Source organism: Astatotilapia calliptera, chromosome 1, assembly GCF_964374335.1.
Source record: "Astatotilapia calliptera chromosome 1, fAstCal68.1, whole genome shotgun sequence".
Lineage (NCBI taxonomy): Eukaryota > Metazoa > Chordata > Actinopteri > Cichliformes > Cichlidae > Astatotilapia > Astatotilapia calliptera.
Window position 1 is genome coordinate 37,864,681 of NC_137422.1, and position 18,447 is coordinate 37,883,127.

General features: G+C 38.7%; 1 protein-coding gene across 1 annotated transcript in view; it reads left to right on the forward strand.

Moving 5' to 3' along the window:
- LOC113026743 (neural-cadherin) overlaps nt 1–18,447 on the forward strand; it is a 337,047-nt gene that overhangs the window by 91,221 nt on the left and 227,379 nt on the right. The window contains exons 4-6 of the mRNA XM_026175859.2: nt 644–848; nt 6,838–6,949; nt 13,583–13,832. Of these exons, the coding sequence (XP_026031644.2) occupies nt 644–848; nt 6,838–6,949; nt 13,583–13,832 (567 nt within the window). The remainder of the gene's footprint in view (nt 1–643; nt 849–6,837; nt 6,950–13,582; nt 13,833–18,447) is intronic.

Below are 18,447 nucleotides of genomic sequence, written 5' to 3' on the forward strand. Positions count from 1 at the left end.
ACCTGAATACAGTCGAGCTTTGAAACCGATGGCTAAATTGTCCTTCTGGGTTTTTTGGTAAAGTGCAAAATTCCAGACAAAGCAATGGTTTTCTAACTGGAACTCTCCGAGGAAGCCATATTTGCCCTGTATCTTTCTCATTGTTGAATCATGAACACTGACCTTAACTGAGGCAAATGAGGCCTGCGGTTCTGCATCTGCCTGCAGATGTTGTTCTGAGTCGTCTATGTACTATTGGAGTAATTTTGGTAGCCCAGTTACTCGTGCAAAGTTTTCCTCATTTGTGGACAACCACTCTCATTGTGGTTCATTGGAGTCCCAAAGCCTTAGAAATGGCCTTGTAACCCTTTTTTTCACTGATAGATGAAGTGAAAGTGACTCAGTTTCTCATCTGTTCGTGAGTTTCTTTAGATTGTGGGATGATGTGGGTAGCAAATACTAGCATTTTTATAGCTGTATGTCTCCTAATACCTCTCTTAGCCTTTTCAGGAAAAGGGCCACCTTATCTATGGAAAAGTATTCATCACTCAAACATAAAAAACACATATTTTGAATACATTATTTCAAACAGCTTATCTACCTGATCATTTTGCAGGTTTTGCACATGAAGTCAACTGTGTTCTTTTTCTCCATGTCTTTCCAGCTTCTTGGCAACACCTGCTGTGTCCTTCCAGAAGAAACCAATCAGCTACAGTCTGCTTATCAATCCCAGTAGTCTCTTCTCCATCTCAGCAGAGACCGGTGAAATCAGCCTGACGCGCCCTATTGACTACGAGAGCGACCAACATCGCTACTTGCTATTGGTGCGAGCCAGTGAGGGGATAGAGAGCATGAGCAGTGCAGCCGAGGTTTGTGTCTATATATATATTTATATATGTATGGGTTTGTGTATGTGTATGTTGGTGAGTTTGAGATGTAAATTTCAAGAAAAAAAGTCACCTTTTTGATGCCAAATTCCTTGACTTCATGGTCTCAGAAGATTGGAGGCATTTCACATCTGCTTGTTAAGTCTTAGAAAGTCTGTAAACAATACTTCAATAAATATTTAATTAAAAAAATTGAAAAATCTGCTGTCAAAAAATGATGTAATATCAGTAATTGTCTTCACACAGTATTGCTTTCTTTGAGCTGCTAATATACAAGCCACAGCCACTAGAATTGTACACCCTGTGCACTGATAGTTTGTAAGATAGCAGTTGAATTGTGGTGATTGTGATTTGTGTAATACTTTTGCAGACAGACAGTCAAAATCATCACACATGTTCATAAGCTGTCAGAAGCATCCTTGAGCAGGAATACTTGATTCGTGCTGTGAAAATGTGGCCATAGTTATTGATTCCCAGTTGCTTCATAGATGGTAATCATTGTGAATGCTCCACTTGAAATAATAGTGTGCTTCGATGTTTCCTGATTTACACCTTTTTTAATTAAAGGTTTTTTTCTTTATGTGGCATCAGCAGTAATGTAGAATATATACCAGACTGTTTCGTGAAAATCCTATCTGGAAAGTAAAGCTTTTGAATTTATCAGTTCATGTATGTTCTAACCTTTGACTCTGGTTGTTAATACTGGGTAACGACCACGAGCATAAGGTTGGGAATAAAAGCAGCAGGTGGGTGGCTGGGCTCAGCCTTACAGATGGGTGTGAAGGCTCAGACATCTAAAGGGGGTTCGCAAAAGAGTTTGTGCTGCTGCGTTTCAATAGGAGACAGCTGAGACGCTTCTGCTCAGGATCCCTCCTCGGTGCCTCCCTTTGAAATTTTCTGGGCATGGTCAACTGGAAAGAGACCCAGGAACACCTAGGCATTCCCCAGGAAAAACTTCAAATAGTAGCAAGGAAGTTTAGCCCACTCCCACCTCAACCCGACTTGGAGAAAATGGGTACAGATGGACGCACTGACAGATGGGCGGATGGCCTCCACCTGAATTTATCAAAAAAGTTATCTTCACCTTGAGAGACATGTCTCTGTTTTTGTGAACACTGTTTCCTGTAAAACCCGAATAGATTTGTCTGGCTGCAGTGACTGCTTTGGGATTCCCGATGACTTCCTCACGTTGTCAGGAAGTGAGACAAAACAGCGGCTGACCGCTGCAGGCGCTGATGCATCTGGTTTGGTTTCCATCATTACTCTGGCCTCAGGCTAAAAGATGTCCTGCTGAACCAATCTGTCCTAAACTGCTCCACTTTGGGCCTCTTTGGCCTACAGAGCAACAAAAGCCTGTGTGGAGAAGGAGAGCGAGGAAAAACAATGGGTGAAGATGAGAGGATTTTTATCGAGAAGAAAAATACAGTTGGAAAGAAAAAAGGGAAGAAAATGGCAGGTAGTTTTGTATTGTACCACAGCCTTCTTAGCCCCACGTCTGCCCAAGAGCTCTCCCTGTGTTCAGTTTGATCAGCACTCAAAAGCCTTCGCCTTCTAGACGCTGCAACAGCCGCTTCTTTGTCTCTGCAGTTTAACCCTTTAAGACCTACCATAGAACCAAGTCCACCAGAGCTTATATTATATTTTTACATGCTGTGGAGCCATTTTTGGGAGCATTTCAAGTTCCTATACATCAATACAACCATTATAGCCCAACTTTTAATAATATGTCTGCATTAAGTGCATAGTAATTACATAAATTGCAAAAAAGTGCAATAAACTACAAAAAAAAATTGAAAATCGTTTTTGTTTTTTTAACATATATTTCTAGTTAGAGAAATTTAAGAGGCTTATCCCTCAAAACTGTAAATACAAAAAAGTTGCACAAACTAGTTTCCCACCAAAGGAAATTTATTTTAAGTGTCTTCATAGTTTTATTTTTGAGATACACCAATTTTCATATACTGCAGGAAAAACAAAAAAATATATTATAGTGCAAATTTGCAAAATAACAGCATATGCATCAAAATAAAATATTTCCAGCAGTGCAATATGAGACCTAAGCATCCCAGAAACGACACAGAAAGTCATAAAGTCAAAGATAACTTTTAAAAACACCAGTATAGGCTCATGAGGCCAAAAAAACTACATTTCTGCAAAATGACGTCACTTCCGGTTTTGGGCAGGTCATGCCGGACATGTGATAGTTCACGATGGAAGTAGGAAGTGTTACAAACAGCTGATCGGACCGGCAAAGCGTGTTTCTGGAATATTATGTTTTTGTTGCTGCTTTTTATGCAGTTTTTGTAAAGTTATATGTGGAAGGAAACTGTGACTTAGGACAAGCTGATGGCATAAGATGTAAGTACAACTCCTCCTTATTGCGCTAGCTTACATGGTTGCAGTGCTACTGGGATTTAAAAATAGTTACGCAAAATGGAGCGTGTCTGCGCCAACCGGCTTTAAAGGGTTAAAACGGAAATTGAATCAAATGTGGGCACATCACCGGCATTATGTTCACCATTTATCACACAAAGCATAGTTTCTGTCTGGCTCCGTTAAAAAGCTCTTCAAAAGCATGTTAACAGTGTAGAAAAAATTCTGCTTTTGCTACTTAAGGTATTTGAATTTAAGATTAAAAGACAGCAAGTACTTTTGAAGGCCACTACATGAGGACTTTGTCGTTATATTTTCTTCTTTTTAAAGGATCTGGAGCTTTTGTAGTGAAATTATCATTTGTTTATAGCTTATGGGGCTTGACTTAATCCAAATCTGGATCCAGGAATTTGCTGAAGGAACTTTTTTCATCGCAAGAACAAATTTCTCGCCACCCCCCCCTCCCCCCAGATCCAATAGGTTATCTAATGTATGAAAATAGCCTATTATTGAAAAACTATATATTATATATTATATTATAAAGTAAAGCTCTTGCAATAATAGCTCTTCTTTTGCTAACTATCCGATTCAAAGGTTTTTTTTTGAAGAAAGCGCCATCTCTTGGTGACACCGTGCAATTAAATGAAGGGGGCATGTTTAGAGCGAAGCTAGGCGGGGCTCTGAGTGGCTGACTGTTGGCTGACAGTAGCTGTCAGAATTATTTTTTTAAAAACTTATCAAAAGTTCCAGAGTTATAAAATGAAGTTATGCAAACACTATCTAGTGATCGCGGCTGTCAATTACAAGCCAATTATTTTTGATCCAACACTGGAGTGGATGTTTTGTACATTCTGAGGGGGGATGAAATGCTGGCTGCCACCATAAACCCCTGTTTATCTGTTTACATACGGTTAAACTCGGGTATATTGTAGTATACCACATATCACACCACATATGTTCATGTGCTCATTTTTGTCAAGTGCTGCACAAGAGAGGAATTTGCTGTTGACATTGAATGCATGCCTGGATGTGATACCACAGTGACTCTCCCCACACTGGCAAACATGCAGCAGTCAGCATCTTCAAAGGATGCACTCATGTGGAAAGGGGAAAAAAAGTGAAAACAGCTAAAATGGCAAAGGGCAGACAAACGGTTTCAGGGCGAGTTCAGGGTTTGTGTTACAGACTGCTAAATGTAACTGTCACTTTTTATTATAGTGGAACATGTAATCAAAATATTTTCACTAACCTGTCACTATGTTTCTGTTTATTTAGTTTATCACAGAGATGCAGACAAAAACTAACCAAAGTTTATCACGAGCGTCACCATGCAGTGGCTGTCATGGTCTCAGTGATAAACTCCAGCTCACTGGATTCATCTGCAGCATGTCAATTTTAGAGGTTCATAATATACTCTTGCTCTTTCTCCCTGCCATCTGCCTCGGGAAGGCCCATATTGGATTTTGCATTAATTAAGACATGTTCTCTTGAGATAAGTAACCAATCGAATGGCATACGGCTACTTGTGACCATGCCAAAATAAACATATTCTGATGGCATTTTGGTTGTAAGCCTTCTGTTTGATTTTAGACAAGTATGAAGCTGTCCTGAGATTGCAGACATGTGTTGTACTTGCAAAAATAGTGCCTAGCAACTCAAATACTTATCCACAGAAAGGCATCTGTTAGTCAAAAAATTTCATGTGTATAAAGTATAGAACTTTATGATGGAAGTTGTTCTTTTTTTTATCTTTTTCTGTGACACTGTTTCCCAGTAGCAGGTTAAAAAAATCACCTATTAATTTGTTTTCCATAGAGGACTGCCAAATAACGCACCTCTTTTCTGCTTTTGATTTTATTCTACTTTTCAGAAATCTGCCGCCCTCTATCAAAATAAGAAACAGACGTGCCGTATTTTTGTGCACTGGAGTCACTGAGCATGACTTTAATTTGCAGGTAGTTTCCAAGTTTCTCCCTGCAGGAGTGATAGCTCATCGGCACCATTAGTTACCTAACCAGCCTGAGACCTGCCTGCAGCTTCCCAAGTGTGTGCACGTGTGCACATTCCTGTATGCGTGCGTTTGAGCCCATCTTGCTTTATTACAGCTGACTTCCTCTCTCTTCTCATTCAATCTTGCCTTTCCTCAGCCTTGTATGCACACATACTCTACCATTGTATATCCTGCCTATTTCCTGTCCAGCTAGGGCATAGATTTGCTCATTAGGACATGCAAACGCACACATCGAAACACCCAAAAAAAAGGTTGACAGTTATTGGCAAATGCGCACAAATCACCTCAGGGAGTTGACATGGGCAGATTTTATTTTGTTGTTCATTGCTTTGTGGCTGATCTTTGCTGAAGGATTAACTGATATTACAGAATTTCATCTTACCTACCAGGACTTAATACCAGTGGTATTTACAAAGCACTCACTGTGTGTATGCGATTGTGTCTGTAGGGTGAGTGTGTATACGTACAGCTTTGTTTGGGGAAAAAACACAAGAGGGACTGAGGGTCAGAGGCTTGCCTGCCAGCCCATGTCTATTTATTGCTCTTGGACTTGAAGCAGGCAGTCAACATCTGGAAGGAGATGCTTTGTTTGCCTTTATATCCCAAACGAACTGAGCAGTATTACAGTGTCTTAGCAAGGCAAATGCCTTCATGCTCACGCTAAATAAATTCATCCTTGCACACTACTCATTTGTTTGCTCAGTGCTTACAAGAAGCTCCACGGGGTTCCGCTCTCCACTGACCAACAAGAGGGACCACAACGCTAGTTCACTTGCAGCTTCTTCCCTGTGGCGAGGTCAATAAACCACAGGAATCAGGGTCAGGGCATGGATTTGGAGGAGGTTGAGATGAAGCTTCCTTTTGGTTGGAGATGGGGTTAATTTGGGTCACTCACACATGAAAATGACTCTGAATGCAAAGAAAACCAATTTTGGACAGCGCCTGAAGTAGTAATCCCAGATTTCAAATTTTCATGACACTGTGCCAGTATGACTTTGAATCTGCAGCATTTCTGCTGATTGGCTGAGCAGCTTTTACATGTTCATAGACAGAAGCAGTCTGAGATTAGAAATGCAAATGCTTCATTGTTTTAATTATGTTGTATTATTTTGTATTTCATGAATTAATTTTTTTACCAGAATGCTTGAAAGGAATTTCAACATAAATAGCAGAAAATACACGAATAATAACAAACTGTCTGACCCAGTTCATGTGGACATGCTAACTTGCTTTAGGACTTGACTTGTACTTTTTCCCTGAGAGTATTTAACATGCCACACACATTTTAGTGGCCTGATGCCTACTAGAGAAGATGTAAGATGTGCAAGGCATTCTTTTTCTTTTCTTTTTTTTTTTGTTCAGTTATGAACAAAAGAGCTTACAGGAGCATAAGCATTTGTTACATATGACCAGTCGTGAGTAAAATGGGGAATTCTGTACAAGAAATAAAAACAAGAAGAACTGTTTCATTTCTTTAAAATGTGTTATTGACTGTCTAAATGTTCAGAAACAATTTGAACACATAAATTAATTTAATCTTAGCCTCTTTTTCCTTCTTTTCCTCTTCCCTCATCATCACCCTCTCAGGTACGGGTAGTTATTACTGATGAAAACGACTGCGTTCCTGAGTTCCTCCAGTCGATTTACAGCAAGGATGGTGTACCAGAGACTGTGACAACAGCAACCTCCCTGCTGCAAGGTAAGACAAGTCTCAAAATACCTGTTTGAGTACCATTTATAACCCACCAGCTTCACTGAGTGCATTCTTTATTTTTAGATTCACATTATTAATTTAAAGCTCAACTTACTACTCTGTATCAGTTTCTTATATGCAAAGGAAATTTAACATTGCACTGCCTTCCCTGACCTACAGAAGTAGGTTCATCTTATTTTTTAATTCATCTTCACTGATAAACAGCTCCCGGTTATGTAATTTCTGATGCACTAATCACAATGTTATTAATCTTTAATGTTATTAAAGAAATCCTGAAATGGTGTTTGTGCATTTTTTCACTGGGCTGAATTAAATATTTCCAAGTAAAACTCTCAGAATTGCAAGGACCTTTATTATGTGTGCCTGTATTTGGTGACTTTTAAAAGAAAAAAAGTGAAAGAAGAAAATAACAATCCGTGTTTTACTTCTTGTGTTACCAGTTAAATTTAAGCCAGGTGCAGCTCAGTGGGCAAACACGTGCCTCTGTGGGAGCTGTGATATGCAAATGTTTGAGAAGCTTTGCTGTAGCGGCTTTCAGAACAAAACAAGAGTGCCTGCGCTTCTTTAACATTCATGTATTTTGACTGGTCAGGAAACAGAGTAGGTACTTGTCAGCACCGGCATCACTGCTACTTTCATCAGTGCAGCTGCTGCAGCCTCTCCGTTCCTGTAATAACCCAAAGGGAACGCTTATGTTTCATCTCTTTGTGAAGAAATGGTGATGCCAACTGTTGTGGGTATGTCACAGTGACACTTTTACTCTGCCAACACAACTGACAACAGAGTTTTTCCGTCTTCTCTCGGAGACTGTTTCTTACTATCTCCTCTAAAACATTGTTGCTTTTTTATTAAAACTTATAGACATCTGTTTGTTTATAGCGCTAAACAGATCAATCTTTAGCTTTTTAAACAGGTAAACTTTAAACAGGGCAAGAATGAAAATGCAAGTATATTTTAATTGCTTACAAGAACTGTGTGAAAATGACTGTAGGTATGACACCGTTTTGGAAATGTCCATTAGCTGTGAATGCAGGCGGGAAGACTTTGGATTGAATTCATATTAAAGAAAAAAACAAACAAACACAAGACTGTGTGTGTTTTAGTGTTTTTTCTAAACATCTAAGAACAGCTAAGACCTGTAAAATCATGCCGTATTCTGAGAAAAGTTACTTGTTTTCAGGTGAAAGTTAACAGCAAACATGGTTTTTGTTTGAATAAACAAAAGAGGTGTTAAAATTGTTTACATTGCTTGGAAATTTTGCTCCTATGCTTCAATTTGCAACATTGTCCTGGAGAAAACAAGCTGAATTTTATATGTAACTAAAACAATAATATAGCCATTACAACTTTAATCTGTTTTCCAGCTAGCCTACTGAAATGCAGTCTCAATGGTTATAATGATATTAATTTGTTAACCTGTTGCTTACTTGTCATCTTGAGGCAATGGGCAATTTTTAAATTTTGCCACTCCCCAGCTGATATCCAGGCCAACGAATCCTGTTCCATTTGCTGATTTATGAGTGTAAATATAATTTTAAAAGCTAATAAAAAGTTGAGTCATTGTTAAAAATACATTTTGACAAATGCAATCCCAACTTTGGTCTTCAGATTAATTTACTTACCCACATGCAGCTGAGATCTCCGACACCACTGGCTGGAATGCAACCCCAAACCATGACACAGCCTCCACTGTGTTTTACAGATGGCTGTACTCACTGCTGTACCTCTCACCTGACCTCCATGTACATATTGATGACATTTCAAACCAAAAATGTCAGATTTAGATTCTTCGCTTCATTAGATAAGTTATCACTGACTTTCAGTCTAGTTCTTGTGTAACCTGGCCTACTTCAGCCTTTCCTCCCTGCTTTAGTTCCTTAAGAATGGCTTCTTGATAATCACATTTCCCCTGGCACCCTTTCTGATCTTGTAGGTCTTGTGTCAGATCATTGCTGAATTTTTTTTCCTGGTTCTTGAGGACGCGACTTTCTCCTTGTCTGATTCACTTGTCCAGTTTCCTGAGATCACCACAAGTTTTATATGAAATATTATGGCAGTTGGGAAGGAGCCCCACAAGAAAATAGCTGAGGCAACAACTGGAGCACATGTGAAAGATTTCCAAAGTGGTCCCAGTGATTATACAGTAGGAGCACTGGGAGCTGTAACCCTGAAAATGGAAGAGTGGTGTAGAAAACATGCAGTCCAGCTCAGAAAATGTACAGAATCCTGAAACTCACAGGACCAGAGCTTGAGAATTACTTAGACAGTGTTTTTATTTATTTATTTATTTTTAATGCTTTTAAACATGCAGATGTGCTTTGTCAATATTGAATGTGAGCAAGTGAGAGATGAGTGTCCTTGCAGCACACCAGTTTGCAATGCTTTGCAGCATTTTGTCACATGATGAAAATATGCTGTATATGAATAAAGTGCAAACAAACACAAAGTGAGAAGCTATGGAGCATTGTTCGACTTTACTACATCACCAGTGTTTGTGTGCAAGAAGTCCACAAATTAGATTTTTGGTTTTCTGCTCAGCGTTGGAGCAATTCAGTCCAACAAGGCACTTGATCAGTAGAGCTTCTCTGACCAAGGTCTTAAGAGTAATTCAGATTTATTCACAAAAATAAATAAATGTTATTTATTTCTAGCGAACATGGAGAAAGTAAATGAGTGAATGGGGGAGTGAGGTGCGCACTGTGGGAGAGACGCAGCAGGCCCTTAGCTCGCTGCCATTAACAGGTGCACCAAGGGAGGCGAGAAGTTTCCTCCTGCTGTGCTGCTGTGTTCCCACCCATTTCCATGCTTGTTTGAACACTTGTCAATATTTCCGTGAGTGGGGAAAAAAACCCACAAAAACAGTTATCACATTTCTGCACAGAGATTCCAGTGATTTCAAAATGCTTCAGGATTATGATATAGCAAACCATCTATGTGACCTGTGCAATTTTCAGTCGTAAAAATAGACTGTTGCTGCCTAAATTTAGTGGGGTGAAAAATGTGTCGTACAAATTGTAGCTTTCCCAAAATAATGAACAAAATTGCCCCAATACATGGTATAATTAATACAGTTAATTTTACCCAATCCACTTCTGAGTACATCTAAGACTGAGCAGCCCAACTTCCTGAAATAAAGACATTTTTCCCCCTTCACTTAATTAAGTGGGTTAAAAGGCATAGTATAAATTAAATGAGCAGGGAGAAATGGGCATCCAGCATCGTTTTGCTAAATCATGTGCTAGTAATCCCATAATCATTTCCATCGTGAGAGTGGACAAATCTGTACTTTGCCAAGTTGGAAATCAACTGCAGCACAGTGTACCAAGCAAGCCAATTATCTTGCTTTCCATAGAGATCTGAGGATCCCGCTGTCTCCATCTTCTGTACAAAATCATAATATGCCAGAAAGACACGAGGGATGCAGCTAAGAATGTATAGAGGCCTGTTAAACAGTGTAGCGATGCTAGTGCAACAATGCTGATTCAAGATTACAGAGGACTTACTGATAAATAGATGCTTAAATGTTTTCCTGAAGAATAGAAATCTCTACTTAGTAAATTAAATATTGACTCATATGTGACATGTGTTTGGCTACTAGTGTTGCAGTTCATTTTCAACCCATCATCACTGAATGAGAGGCTGCTCAAAAAGCAAAACAGCTGTGTTTCAGTTTTTCTTCAGAAGACTGCACTACAGAACCAGGTGCAGGAAAAACACACATTTATTTTTATCCAACTTGTAAAGTGTAGAAAAATCTAAATAAAAGACTAACATTTTGGTAAAAGGGATCATATTAACAACAGTAAGAAGAAGAAGAATTGTAGAATTTGTCTGGACAGAAATGGTTTTTTCCACACTTGATTCAGCTGTGTATCAAAGATTATTCCTAGAAATCAATCTGACATAAAACAAAACACAAGAAACCACTAATGATGAATACTGACTATGCTAAAATGTGACACAATCATCCATTTAGTGTTAAATCTATATGGGGCCATCTGTAAGTGAAAACTCATCTCTAGGTATTTACAATTTTTGTGTAATGTTTATTTTATTATTTATTTCTGCGTGTGTGAAGTAATAAGAATGAAAGTATATACGAAGACCCATTCATGTATTAAGCGATTTCTCGTTTGACCATTATTTTCTTTCATCAGACTTCAATCTCGTTCTCTCAACAGTGGCCTTAGTGATATTAGTGGTATGACATCATTTAACTGAATCCATAAACTTTGCTCAGATAGCAAGATTAATGCCTTTGGTAGTTTGATTTTACACTTTCAAAGTCATAGTGCATTTGTAATGAAATGAAACTGAAATGATTGACAAATATATCAAACTTAATGGGAAAATATAGCAAAACCAAAAACACAAACAGGATGGTGTAAATGGAACCTCATGGCTGATTTTCTCTGGCTGTTGTACTCTCATTGTTAAATTTACTTTAACTGTACCAAAGCATCACATTTCCCATTTGTGTTTTGTGGCTTTTATTTTATTTTTTTAATGGAACTGAAATATTTTTCATTCAGTTCAACATAAGGACACATTGAAGGCCACAGCCCCACAAACATTTTGAATATTACCACAGCACTTTGAAAATTCAGCTAATCCCGTGTACTCACATACGAAATGTCTCTGCTGAAATAATGAAGTGAAACTAATCATGCAAATAAACACTGACAAAGTTTATATACCTCCTTAACGAACCCAGATACTTTGTTTTGCAGGCATTTTGTTAATTGAACGCACTTCAAACTGTTAATTTGAAGCTAGTTAGAGTTCCCCGAGGCTTTATAGCAATAAAGAATTATGGTTTGTTAGTGGAAGCAAACAGTGGCATTGTTTTTATGTATGTGTGCATCTATTATTCATGTGAGCATATGTGTGTGTGCGCACGCATGTGTGTGTGCACTTCTGTATGGGCCCTTGAGCCAAATGCAATGTAAGGTGAATTGGGGAATTGAGCTTTTGATGGTGAATGTTCTTGTTAGTGTAAAATATGCTTATTCAAATCCCTGGTGGTCTTTTCAGTTTTAGCAAGGCAGTCAATTTGTGGCCAGGCGAGTCCTGGCTCCATGGATTCCCAATATGTGATGTGGAAGCAGAAATGTTGCAAAATGACAGTCCTTTCAGTGCATGCTGGGCAAATAACGCTTACTCCCGTGGCTTAAAATTGTGGCACTGGAAGCGTCAGTTTGAACACATAGTGTAGCATGAGAATTGAGATATCAAGTGCATATGGTTTGGATGAAATACCAGAAACAAACTTTTAAATAATTAGAGAACTCGTTCTGCACAAACAGTTTCTCTGGCGACTTCATTCAATATGGTACATTAGCTAAAGATAGTTTGTTATAAGTAGTAGTTTCGATGGAAGTTTCTACTTTCATCAAAAAAAACCATGAAAAAAGCTAAAGCATAGTGATGTGACGTTACTATCTGTGTTGGTTTCCACAGGACAGCGCAGGCAGTATGTCCGTCTTTATTTTTAAGGCAGCACAGACAAACTTGGGGCAATAGCAACATATGCAAGCACCTGCTCCTCCTGCACAACTTTCATTATAAACGTGTGCACTAATACTACAGACTTAGTAAAGGCCTTCATCTTTTAACTTTTCGATTTGTACAACTTTTATTTGTGAAATAAATCTTCTGCAAGTCCTCATATTTTTACATTTGAATATATAGTGTATTCAGAAAGTGTTTCTGCCCTTTCAAGGTTTCCACATTTTGTTGTTTCGGGCACATCTCCAAAGTGATTCACTGTATTTTTTTCCCATTAGCAATAGAAGTGCAGAACTTTTAAATCACACAGCAGTTTTTTCTTTATGTGTTGTACTAATGAATTAAAACATGAAATATTGAAATAATCCAGTTATATATATAAAACATCACAGATGAAATCTTATGCATCCTGCTTCTGAAGGTTATTGAATTCAATAAACCTGGCGAACAAAGTCAGACATCTGCTGATATGCTATGTTGTATTTCTTGAAAACTTGCAGAAAAAATAGAGCAATCCTGAGTAAACCTTTTTCAGGGTCTCAGAATGGAGCTAGATTTAATTTTAACAAATTAAAGACCTGAAGCATATCAACAAGAAAACACAGGAGGAGCTTTGGGAAGATGCTGTGAAGTTCCTGCAGTGGCCCAGCTAGAGTCCTGAGCTGAACCCGGTAGTGAGAATATCATTGTAGAGACCTGAAGGTAGCAGTACAATCCTTTTAGGATCATAAACAAACCGACTAAGATGATTAAGATACTTTAACCACTTGCTGGTAATGAACAAAAACACAAATCTTCTTTCTTGTTCATTTTTATTGTGTATAAAGGAAGAAATTAACAACTGACTACTGCTGCTTGAATCTCAAACATATATGCAGATACATGAAAATGTAAGTTATAAATATATGTCACAAAAAACGAGAAAGCAAGAAAACACAGTTTCCATCCAGCTTCCCTCCTTTCCTCTTGTGGATATTTAACAAATTGGTTTTCTAGTCTGTACGGTCAGTCTAGCTAAATCACCAGTGGTAAATCCAACCTTTGTCGTCTTTGTTTAGTCCTTCTGAACTCTGTTTTTTCTATTCTCCATCTCTGTGTTCTCATCTTTAGTTTCGGCCAATGACTGTGACTCGGAAGAGAATGCAGAGCTGACCTATTACACCCTGAGTCCAGACTTCACTATTTCCCCTCACGGAACAATCTTCCCCGCGGGACCTTTAGACTATGAGAGACCTAATCATCTGTATGAGTTTGTAGTCATGGCCATTGACAAGGGGGAGGTTCCTCGTACGGGCACGACTACGGTACGGATTAGGATGGCAAACGTCAACGATGAGGCACCTGAGTTCTCCCAACACATGTAAGTAAGACTTGTGCTTTATTGTTTAAGAGAAAGAGAGATAAGCTCTATATTATTCTGTGGCTGATTCCTGCCTGCCTGCCAGTCAGGGTGAAGGCAGGAGAGGCTGACAGTCTTCTGGTGACAGCATGATGTTTGGTGCAGATACCGAAGGACCAACTTTGCTGTGTACTCATTTCTACATTGCCAAAGGCAAACAATCTCCTGCAGTGTCTCTTGGTTAAGTTGTTGAGTGTAGGCTGCTGCACATATATTTTAGGTGCAAGCTGCCATTCACTCTTTTGAGGTGCTGCATACAATTGAATTTTCAGTTGTATTGTTGGCACAGGGGCACAGAGTTTCTCTGCATTTTCTTTCTGCAACTTGTTCAACAGAGGATTTTATTTAGCGCTGAAATAAATAGTCAAAGAATTGAACGTAGGAAAGGCTTGATGTTTGAATTGCTCTTTGCTCCCTTGTTCCATCCTCACGAATGCACAGATTTTCTTACTTTTCCTCTTTTTATGGCACCAACGTGAATATCTCTGGGGCTTTAAAACAAGCAATTTCTAAACAATTATGCATTTAATTACATTTTTAAAAAATATGAGAAACAAACCTGTTGAAGCTCTTGGGGCCAAGACAAAAATATGGCCGTTGTCTGAGGTTTTCTTTTTTCGGTTTAATTAAATGCAAGCATTCCTGTCCTCCTTTCTCTGATACACTTGAATTTACACTTCAGATTCAGTTAAACTGGTAACACCTGTACAAAGTAGAATTAAATGAGGTGAACTAAAGAGCTGTGGGCTGAGGTTTTCAGTCAGCACTGATCCACCATCAGGGCCACATCTACAACACGTCTCTTTGAATAACTCTCCTCTCATGGTTGAGTTGCATTGATTCAGCTCCACAATTCCCTGTTGATTTCAAATAGAAATGGATCTATATGCAGTAATTCTTTGGCAAAAATATCTATTGCACATTCCTAAACATGCTGATTTGAAGCCATCTGTGATCAAGTCATTTTAGATTAAATCTGTCACCGGTGTTTCTGTTTGTGCACACAGTCCACTGATACCAAAGTAAATAAGGCAACCAGAACTACTTCTCTTTTAGAAGTTGAGTGAGCGGAGAGCTTCCCAGTTCAGCATCACAGCTGCTGTTAGCACACTCCCCCCTCCCGCTCGTGCTGCTGTGGTGTCTGCATCTTTTAATTGGTTGATTTTTCTGGCAGAGAGCTGGGCAGATTGGTGAGGCAGGGTCAATCAACCATGCCCACCAGCACCCTCAGGAGGTCCTGAACCCTAACTCTGTGTGTGCGTATGCTTGCGCCTATATATGTGTGTGTTTAGTAATTGAGAAGGTCCCAAGAAAGTGAGGTTTTTGTATGGACAGATTAATGTGGTTATAAAGTGCATTCATCCATCGTGCATCTGATATGCATGTGTTTATGTTGTTTATAGAGGAAAGGGACTAGTGTGTGTGTGTGTGTGTGTGTGTGTGTGTGTGTGTGTGTGTGTGTGTGTGTGTGTGTGTTTTGGGTTGTATTGACTTACTGTCAGCGACAGCCAAATAATCCATCAGTTCTTCCTCTGTAACCCTGAACCCTCTGTCACAACTGCCCTAAAAACAGTACTTGACAATCTATGATTCATCATTCAGGCACGAACAGAGCTCCAGAGTCATCCATGCAGGCAAACACACTGGTACAAATACACTTAAATGTGCACACGTGATGACATCTGTTATGTGTTTGATGAAACAAATACAGTAGGGCCAGTTTAGTGGGATTATGCTTTTGATAAGATTGCTTACTTTCCCTCTGTTACTTATGTTTCATTTGCCTGTGTGCATGCAGGAAAAATGTGCATGTATGTTTAGTTACATGTGCTGAGCAGAAAGGAAAAAAAGCACGACACAGAGAGGGGTCATTAAATATATCATTATCCAGGCAGAAAATGTGGCCTATTTATATTGATCCTTGGAGTCAAAGGGAAGCGATAATGAGCTTTCATTTCAACACGTTTTGCCAGTTTATAATGAATCTAGGTTGCAGCTCTCGAAAAATGATGTGACCACTTAAAAGTGGAATTTATTTGAATTTCTTTTCTTAATTACACAATGTGTTGATCTTTGTTATTGACTTACTAAAAAGAATGTGATATGTTTTTCATGTTTATATATTAGACCTCAAGATCCTAATATACATATTCTATATGTAAAAGTGGCTGCAGCTTTATCATGTCACCCACTCAGTTTGAAGTCTTTAGTTTATTTTATTGAGCATATTTGGCTGAGACGGTGGAAAGTTATCAGCTCCACATGACTAAAACCTAGTATTTTACTCAAGAAAAACAGAGGCTTTGTGGAAAGGCTGGCAGTGTAATTAAATGCTAAATAAATCATATTTAGTCACAAAATGTCATTAAAAATGCTCTGAAAGACACTGCCGCTGTGGTGTAACTGACTCTGCTTTAGTAACTTGAATTAGCTCGGGTGAATTTTCATTCTCCTGGAAGGATAATCTAGTGTTGGTGATCTTTGGAGCCAACCTGAATTGGCTAATAGAGAAACACTTTTTGGCACCAGAAGTTGCCGCTTGTAAAAAGAAATATTTTTCTAGCTGATTTAGTTGAAGTAGTTGAGATTAGTTCAAGCAATCAATCAGCTAACACGTCTAAGATGTTAATTCAAAAAATGGTTTGAGTTTTAGCTTGTATCTCATTGTTCAGCCTTCTTGATTTCCCCACTTACTTGTAGATTGGCAGATGTTTATGTGGCACTGCTTTACCTCTTGCAAAGGAGAGTTTACATCAGAAGGACTTCCTGCGAAAATAAAAGTTTAAAAATTGAGTGCACTGTAGTGACAGCTTGCTCCAAACAGAAGCCAATACCGGTACCTGTTGGCTGCCAGGTAATGAGCCATAACACAAGGACATAATTGTAGCACATGGTGTCTGTATTTTATTGTCTTGTGTGCTGGTACTGTATCTCTTGCTTCGTCTGCATTGAACCTATCCCTGCACCCTCTGCTTTTTGGACTATATTACACTCTGCAGCATTGAACTGTTTACTTCATATTGGTTAGGGAATGTATGGAATGTATTACACACCACCAGTGGTTGAACAAAAAAAGAGTAATTTGTGGCTATAGGAGATAGGGCTGTTCGATATAACGATATATATCGGATGACGATATAAAAACATCTATCGTTTCATTTTACGCTATCGTTTGTTTCGTGGTGTCGCAAAATAAGCTGTTTATGGCAATATTTTTTATGGTTTTGATAGTCACTGTAGTGGCTATATTCATTTCTTAAAGTTCTCTCTTTCTCTTATATTTTATATAACCACACTACAGACGGACAAGTGCCTGTTTTTATGTGTTGTGGTTAGCAACAACGACGGTAACACCATAGCGCGTCCGCTTGTTTATGTTCCACGTAAACCTTTCACAATAAAGCTCAAGATCCTGTTGAGACTTTTCAAAATAAACTGAACCACGTGAAAGAGCAGATTATTTACGGATGAGAAGTAAAAAAGAGCCGCCAGGTGCTAAAAAAAACAACCCTTAGACTCAAACGTTAGAACAGGCCTTTCCCCGCAGCACGCCGTGTAATAAATGCTCACAAAGAAAACGGCGGCTGTTACAACTTATGTCTAAAAATGTATCGTTTCATGCATCGGTTAAAATGCTCGACTCCAGCTACATGACGCGCAGCTGAAAACACTTCCCGCAAGTCGAGCTGCCCGAGGTTCACAGAATTTACAGAAAATGTTACATTTTTGTGATTTATATCGTTATCGGACGATAGAATTCTTATATCGGGATATGAGATTTTGGTCATATCGCACAGCCCTAATAGGAGATCATGTGGACGGTCCTCACAATGTCCACACGCAAATTTGCTTAATAGAGTCCCAAGTGCTAAAGAGACTCCCCATAGACTTCCCTCATGATTAAAAACTCCTCCACATAAGTTCCAAGTGATGAGTCAATGCGCATACACAGTAGACAGTCATTCAGCAAAGAATGAAAAGCGAGCAAGCTGCTACCATTTTATATTACCAAAAGAGATAATTAGACAGAACTGAGAGTGACAGAAAGGGTGTGAGATGTATGCAAAGTTTTTTTTTCACCGTGTTAATTTTATTGAATGATGAGATAAACATCTAAGAAAAAGTCAATAACACGGAGAGCAGAAAAAAGTGTTGTAATTTCCCCTTAATATAAAGTTGCTGTAATGAGTGAAGTAACTGATATACTGCTAATCTCCTTTTTAAAATGCACTTGCTGTTTTTTTCTTGTTATGATATATTGATGTGTCTCTCTGGTGCTTCTGCTCAAGCGTCACCTGTTATTGTTCTGGGAGATTTCTCCCTCCAAATTAGATTTCTCTTATACAAACTTATTTCTCATTCTGCCTTTTGATTTCCCCTATTGAATTAGTAGAAATGATGATAGAGTCTCCACAGAGCAAGAACAGTGCTTCCGTGGAGTTGAGGTCATGTTGAATTTAAAGCAGACATTCACTGTAGGTTGTATGAAATAAAGTGTTACTGTGAAGGTCAACATGAAGACACATTGTTTTTGCTGTTTAAGCATCCAGCGGGAATTCTGTATTTAAAATAACAG